General features: G+C 56.6%; 1 protein-coding gene and 1 long non-coding RNA gene across 5 annotated transcripts; one reads left to right on the top strand and one right to left on the bottom strand.

Annotated features, from left to right (window-relative positions):
• Positions 1 to 357: 357 nt before the first annotated feature.
• On the bottom strand, positions 358 to 1,183 carry LOC120824109 (uncharacterized). The gene is made up of 3 exons (XR_013468693.1): positions 1,056 to 1,183; positions 649 to 717; positions 358 to 495 (listed from the first exon to the last, which is right to left on the bottom strand). It is a non-coding gene; the product is annotated as an uncharacterized LOC120824109 (long non-coding RNA).
• Positions 441 to 7,096, top strand: aasdh (aminoadipate-semialdehyde dehydrogenase). Of its 4 annotated transcripts, none has more exons than XM_078108829.1 (14): positions 441 to 2,461; positions 2,957 to 3,077; positions 3,235 to 3,485; positions 3,573 to 3,765; positions 3,893 to 4,059; positions 4,213 to 4,319; positions 4,467 to 4,639; positions 4,781 to 5,060; positions 5,158 to 5,258; positions 5,339 to 5,924; positions 6,017 to 6,180; positions 6,267 to 6,392; positions 6,463 to 6,594; positions 6,679 to 7,096. In XM_078108829.1, the coding sequence occupies exons 1-14, from the start codon at positions 2,235 to 2,237 to the stop codon at positions 7,066 to 7,068; spliced, it is 3,018 nt and encodes a 1,005-aa protein (XP_077964955.1). In that variant the 5' UTR covers positions 441 to 2,234; the 3' UTR covers positions 7,069 to 7,096. The 4 variants fall into 4 exon arrangements, with proteins under 4 accessions (XP_077964955.1, XP_040040695.2, XP_077964953.1 ...); XM_040184761.2 differs by having other exon boundaries at positions 3,893 to 4,134; XM_078108827.1 differs by having other exon boundaries at positions 3,893 to 4,134; positions 4,213 to 4,639.
• The last annotated feature ends 9 nt before the right edge of the window (positions 7,097 to 7,105 follow it).

The following is a 7,105-nucleotide window of genomic DNA, read 5'->3' as shown; positions in this document are numbered from 1 at the left end:
GCGTGGCCCGGCGCCGCGTGGAGGTTGAAGCAGACGGCGCCTCAGCACCTCCTCTGCCGTAGCGCTTGGAGCCCGGGGAGGACGGGCTTGGACAGGGGGTGTGCGTCCCGGTCCAGCTCCCTGTGGCGTTTCCTCAGGAGGGAGCGGTGGGGCGACGGGGCGAGAGCCGCCGAGGACGAGGAAGGAGGAGCATGGTCACCTATGAGTTTCTTCAGTTATAAGATCATATGACATGTGGGTATAAATAGCTGGATGTAAATAAATGAAGTCCAGATACTGCAGCTCTAATAAATCAACGTCCACCAAACCAAGAACAGCGGCTAGAAACACGTTTGCCTTTCCATACTTCCTACATCGCGCGGTTTCTTTTTTAAATGCGATAGCTCTGCTCTGCCATGTTGTGCTTTAAACGTCTGTTGCTTTCCTGCTCTCACCGTTGTCGTCCAGAGGCAACCGAGTCTCGTCAGCGCCGCCGTCTTCATGCAAGACGTCCAACTGTTCACAACAAACCACAATGAACATCGGAATCACTGGATACTGAAGTGTTTGGATTAATTAGGTGCATTTAGCGGAGAGCCTGTTGAAATGTCCTGGACTGGGGAGGACGAAATGTCAAAGAGTTCAGAATATTAATAAATAAACACAAACATGGTGAATTGTTGTGTTCGGTCTTGGATACGTGCCCGTCATTGATTCCTCGCTTAAGTCTGTCAGGCTCTGAGGAAACGAAAAGTATTGGATTGTAAATGACTGCACACATGTTTAATATCTAAATTTAACGAGGACTGAAAGACGATAAAACACATGTAAGTCAACAAGGAAGAGGGGGGAGTTAAATATGAGATCTGACATTCATCTACGATTCTGAATCCATTCACAAATGTACGAGTCTGTGATCGTTTTTTATTTATCTAAACTTGACTTAAGTCTCTGAAAACTGAGGGATACAAATATCTTGAGTAAAACATGTATTATTTGTTTGTCATGGATGAATGTCATCTTCAGGTTGTGTGTGTTGTTGAAATCAGCTGACCCACAATGACTCTCATACAAACCTTTGACTCCAGCTGGCCGATCTCTGCTTTAGACCAACGCTTCATCACGCAAAGAGCGAGGACAGGAAAGATACACAATGAGGTCGTGAGACAACTACAGAGGGGGAGACAAATGACCGACTGGTCCGTTTAACCGAGTGAAGACAAAAATAAAAGCTTGTGTAATGACTTATATAATTAAATTAATGTTAAAACGGTCAAATGTGTTGATTGATCGTTTAGAAAAATTTGAAGTGAATTCGCTTTTTTAATATATGGACATATATTATAAATATGGATATTTATAATATATATCAACGTTACTGTTACCACAACACGTCCTAAATGTGTGACGTCACTATGACGTCGCCTTTTACTGTGATCTTTAATTCAAGCTTTGTAGGAAGTTTACTGTGGTCCACGTCCACTTCCAGAGCCCCATGTTGGGAGTGAAGCTTTTAATACTGTTGTAAACAAACAGAGGAAACGTTAAGCAGCCTTCGCTGACGTTAACATAAGCTAAGCTAACGTTAGCTAAGCTACTACGCTGCCGCATCCACCGTTAGCCCGCTAGCCTCGCCAGTGATTCGTTCCAGTGAGCTTTTGACCTTAGAGGCATTCATAGTGAGCCCTGTATTCAATAATTAGTCCATGTTGTCGATGAACAACGTTTTTTTGACGTTAATAAAGTCTCAGCGGGCTATTCGATGGGGAAAAAACGGCGCTTTTAGGTTTAAAATGAATTTTGGTGCAACGATTGGACAGAGTGGCCTTCAATGTCAATAGGAAAATATCGATTTATTAAATAGCGGTGTTTGATTTCAGGTTGAAAACCCAAATAACCTACTTTTAAAATGTTGATGTCAGCGTTGCATGTGTGTAATCAATATGAGGTTGGAGGACATTTCGTAATACAGCAACGTGTTTTTTCTACATTGATATTTTTATGCCTAATAGCGACAGGCCTGATTTCTTCAACTCGGGACTGACTTTAACCGAAGCGTTTGAAGTAGCCATGGGCCTGGGACGTCATCTTCACGCGACAAACACACGTTTTCGCTTCTTCCACCCAAAACAAAACCCAACTCCTTGTGAACAGAGCAATATACCAATCCACGTCCATCCGAAGGGGTTGTTTTCTACGCATAGGCGACACTGGTGGAGAATGGTCGGTTCTCCCTCGGACGTCTCTTCGTCAGCATGGCCGCTCGGACGCTGCAGGAGCTCGTAGCCGCCGCCGCATCGCTGCAGCCGGACCGAGTGGCTGTGAAGTACGACGGCGGCCCGGCGTCGCTGCTGCGGTACGGAGACCTGGTCCAGCTGGCCGACGAGCTGAGCCGCCTCCTGCGACAGAACTGCGCCCCTAATGGCGGGGTGGTGGGGCTGTACGGTTCCGATGACCTGTTCGTACCCGTGTGGATCCTGGGGTGAGTTCACGGTGCAGCTTGACGGGCATTAATAAGCGTCTCACAGGAATCATGCAGGGGGGCAGCAGTCATCACAACATCGGTCAAATGACCCGTTTCAGACTTAATAAATATAGAATTCCTTTATGTTCATTTCTAAAGCCTCATTAAGACACACGTCACTTTATTTAAGACGCTGCGCTACTTGCACGTCGCTGTGATCTACTAGATTCTCTAAAACACAAACCCACCTTCATGAAGATTCTCATTTAACGTGACAGAATCTGCATGTCGCTAAATACCGACTGAGACCCACAAAGGATCCGACCACCGGCCCGCGTCACGCTTCTTTCCTTGCATGTTTTCATACATTTCATACATGTAGTGTTGACTCTTTGAATCCTGTATGTCGTTGTATGTTTTTTTTTTTTCCGCGTGTGATTGGTTTTCAGCACATCTGATAACTTCCCTACAAAGTGCACTGCTGTAAATGACGCTGCCCGTGTTGTCGCGCAGCATCCTGCAGTCACCTGCCGCCTACGTCCCTCTGGACCCAGAAGCTCCGGGTCTCCTCGCGGCCCGCGTGATGAGCCGCTGTGGCCTCGAGTTCTGCGCCGTGAAGACCGACGTGCTGCAGGTTTATGTCGATTTATCTCATGGATGTGTGGACACAACAATAGTGATGAGGGTGTAACAAATACGTAAAACTAACTAAAATGAGATGAGAGATGTTCTATGTGTAGACGCGACATCCTGCACATGAACTCATGATCGCGTTCCTTCCTCCCGTCCAGCGGTTCCGTGCGGCTCTCGTGGAACACGCGTCCGTGGAGGTCCGTGCGGCGCTGCCAAAGTTCAGAGTGACCCTGGTGCGAGTGGTGCTGCTGCCCGTTGCCGAGCGACCAGGATGGACCGGAGGCCGCCGGGCGGGCGGCGCCGGGCTCGTGGACCTGGCCTACGTGCTGCACACTTCTGGGACCACCGGGGATCCGAAGATCGTGAGGGTTCCGCACAAGTGCATCCTGCCCAACATCGTGCACCTGCGGTGAGAGATCGCTGCATCATCATCATCATCATCATCGTCACTCTTCCTCCGCTGGTTTGCAGAACGTCTGCATCTCTCTCGTCTCAGGTCTTTGTTTCAGATGCGCTCAGACGACGTGGTGCTCCTGGCCTCGCCCCTGACCTTTGACCCCTCGGTGGTGGAGATGTTCCTGGCCTTGTCGTCCGGGGCTCAGCTCCTGGTCGTCCCGTCCGCCATCAAGAAAACGCCGAGTCGACTTTCTAGGCTGCTGTTCGAGGAAAACAAGACGACCGTGCTGCAGGCGAGCGGGAAAATAATCACGTTCATCCCCAAAAAAGCTCTGGTCTCCTTCCTGTTTCCAGGCTGCCAAATAACTTCACAAAATAATAACGCAGTTTAATGATTTTCTGAACGCGTCCCTCCGTCAGGTCACGCCGACGCTGCTCGGGCGCTTCGGCCGCCGCGCGCTGCGGCAGGAAGTGATGTCACGCGACTCCTCGCTGCGCCTGCTGGTTCTGGGCGGCGAGGCCTGTCCGCCCGCCGCTCTGCTGAGGAGCTGGAGGCACCGCGACAACCGCACCCACGTCTACAACGTGTACGGCATCACCGAGGTGTCCTGCTGGGCGTCGGCCCACCGGCTGCCCGAGGCGCTGCTGCAGGCCGGCGACGCGTGAGAGCGCCGACCTTTAAACACACGCGCAATGTTACTGTTGGTCATCGCTGCTGTCTAACATCAAGTGCCTTCCAGCTCGCCGCCCTCCGTGCCGCTCGGCGCTGCTCTGATGGACACCAGGCTGGAGGTGAGGGACGAGCGCGGCCGCGTCGTCGCCGAGGGCGAAGGCCAGTTGTTTGTGGGTGAGGACGACGGCCTCCGTCAGCTAGTTGTGGTTCTTCATCCGGCTGTTGTGTGGCGACATCGTTGCACAAACATCCACACGCGCTCTTCTAGTCGATCGCTGTCCCCCGTCTTTGTCCTCATGGGTCCGCATGGCGCCATCGCAGGCGGGGGGGAACGAGTGTGTCTGCTGGACGAGGAGGAGGCGGCGGTCGCCGGGACGATGAGGGCCTCCGGCGACTGGGTGGAGGTCAGGGACGCGCAGATGTTCTTCCTGGGGCGGAGGGACCGGCTGGTGAAGCGCCACGGGAAGCGGCTGAACCTGGACGGCGTGCAGCAGGTGAGACGCATTTCCAAACGCCTTTATTGGCTCTTAGAATGGCGTTCTGATTGTTTTTGTTTTTTTTGCCGAATTACAACGTGTTTTTAACGTGTTACGAGGCACTCAGGAAGTCGTCATGCTCTTGACTCCGCCCCTCAGCTCCTGTGCGGCCTGCCTGAGGTGGAGGCGTGCGCCGTGGTCCTGCACGAGGGCGTCCGGCTGCTCGCTTTTGTTGTGGCGTCCGCGGCCGGAGGCCGGGGTGGGCGGGGGCGAGCGGACGCGGCGACCTCCGGCCAGCAGGGGGAGGAGCCGCGGCCCCCCCGGGGAGCGGACGGCGGTCTGAGCCGACTCCTCCTGAGCCGCCTGTCCCAGCTGCTGCCGCCGCACAGCGTCCCCGACACGCTGGTGCTGGTCCCGGCCCTGAGCCCGACGCGTCACGGTGAGCACGTAGAACTCTTCCCACGTCTATGGAGCGCTGACGGAGCGCTGACGGAGCGCTGACGGAGCGCTTCGCTGACGGAGCGGTTCTCTCCCAGGTAAAGTGGACGTGGCGGCGCTGATGGAGACGTACCGGACACGCAGTCGCTCTTCGGCGGAGCTCACCGAGCTGAAGCCGACCCTTCGGTCCTTGTGGCAGGTTTGGACCGTTTACTTCTGCTTCCGTGACTCCTCCCCCCCGACCCCCCCGTCACTGACTGCGCGTCCACTCCGCCGCAGGAAGCTCTCGCTCTCCCAGAGGACGCGGCCGTGGACGAGGAGTCCAACTTCCTGTCGAGCGGAGGAGACTCTCTGAAGGCGCTGCGGCTGCACGAAGACCTCCTCGCCGCGGGAGTGACCTCACCGGAGCTTCTAGAGGTCATACTGGGCGGGACCTTCTCCGACGTTCTGCGCCACGTCGAGGCGGCGGCGCCGGGCAAGAAACGGCGCGGTGACGAGGCGGGGACGCGAGGGGAGGAGACGGGGGCTGTTAAAGTTCCGAGACGAGAGACGGAAGTTGACCTCCAGGCCGACGCGCCCGGGGAGGAAGGTCCCGGCGAAGAAGAGGGGGGAGGAGCTCTGGGCCTCGAGCTGAGCTGGTCATCGGACACGGGCCGCTGCGTGGACGCCTCCCCGGTGATCCTGGCGCACGGCGTGACCGACCCGGGGTCCGGCGGCCGCGAGGCCACGGTGTTCATCGGCTCCCACTCGCACAGGATCCAGGCGTTAGACCTGACCAGCGGGGGCCTCCTGTGGGAGCGAGTTCTCGGGGGCCGAATCGAAGCCTCGGCCGCCGTGTCCCGCTGCAGGACCCTCGTGGTCATAGGTCAGCCCCCCACCTCCCCCTCTGCGTGAAGACGTCTGGCGGAAAGTTGTTAACATTTGACTAATTGCTTTTCGGGGGCCGGGTTCTTCCAGGTTGCTACGACGGCTGTGTGTATTTCCTGTGCGCCGCGTCAGGAAAGACGCGGTGGACATTCCAGACGGGAGACGCGGTGAAGAGCCGTCCCGCCGTGGACCCCCCCACGGGTCTGGTGGTGGTGGGCTCACACGACGGGCACGTCTACGCCCTGGACCCGGAGGTGGGACGCCTTCAGAGCGCTAGTGGAGATAAGCTAAGCTAAGCTAAGCTGCCTGTGGAGGAATAAAGGGGAATGTGTTCCCTCAGGTGGAGCGCTGTGTTTGGAGGCGGAGCTGTGGGGGCGGAGCCGTGTTTTCCTCGCCGTGCCTCCACCCGTCACTCAGGAAGCTGTACGCGGCTTCGCTGGGGGGTCGTTTGCTCTGCCTGAACCCTGTAGGTAAACACTTTAAACGCTTCTGGTCCGTTTTGAGGGATTTGTCCTAACGTTGTCTTCTCGTTGCAGGACAGTGGCGAGGTTCTGTGGTCGCACCGAGGAGACGCCCCGTTCTTCTCCTCGCCAGACGCCTCCTCCGGCCAGGTGGTCATCGGATCGGTGGACGGAAACATCTGCTGCTTCAGCCACACGGGGGCGCCGGTGAGCTCTTTATCGATCTGCCGGCCTCTTTCTGGTCGGGTCCGTTCCTCCTGCTCACCGCACGCTGCGCCTCCTCCCCTGCAGGTCTGGCGGTTTCTAACCGGCGGCCCGGTCTTCTCCTCGCCGTGCGTCACCGCGGACCGCCGCCGGGTTCTGTGCGGGTCACATGACGGCCGCCTGCACTGCCTGAACCTCGCCGACGGCTCTGCGGTTTGGAGCTTCCGGACCGCGGGGAAGGTGTTCTCCGGGCCGCGCGCGTTCTCCGGCGGCGCCGGGGGGGGAGGGGCCTTGGTGGCCCTGGCCTCCACCGACGGCACGGTGTGGATCCTGGACGCGGGGCGGGGGGGGCGGGCGCTGGCCCGGTTCCGCCTGCCGGGGGAGCTGTTCTCCACCCCGGCGGTGCACGGGCGCTCCCTGGTGGTCGGTTGCCGTGACGACCGCGTGTACTGTTTGAACGTGACGGAGGAGACGTGAGCTTCGATTAAAGTTGATACAGAAATGAGTGACGAGT

This window comes from Gasterosteus aculeatus, chromosome 8 (assembly GCF_964276395.1).
Source record: "Gasterosteus aculeatus chromosome 8, fGasAcu3.hap1.1, whole genome shotgun sequence".
Classification (NCBI taxonomy): domain Eukaryota; kingdom Metazoa; phylum Chordata; class Actinopteri; order Perciformes; family Gasterosteidae; genus Gasterosteus; species Gasterosteus aculeatus.
Note: the sequence above shows the minus strand (reverse complement) of the source record. Positions and strands in the feature narration are given on the sequence as shown.

What these genes read in the sequence shown, in the direction of transcription:
- aasdh (XM_078108827.1), top strand. Translation starts at nt 2,235, where the DNA reads ATGGCCGCTCGGACGCTGCAGGAGCTCGTAGCCGCCGCCGCATCGCTG. An exon ending in CAGGACCCTCGTGGTCATAG is followed by an intron (nt 5,925 to 6,016) that starts GTCAGCCCCCCA and finishes GGGTTCTTCCAG; the next exon opens with GTTGCTACGACGGCTGTGTG. An exon ending in TCAGCCACACGGGGGCGCCG is followed by an intron (nt 6,595 to 6,678) that starts GTGAGCTCTTTA and finishes CCTCCCCTGCAG; the next exon opens with GTCTGGCGGTTTCTAACCGG.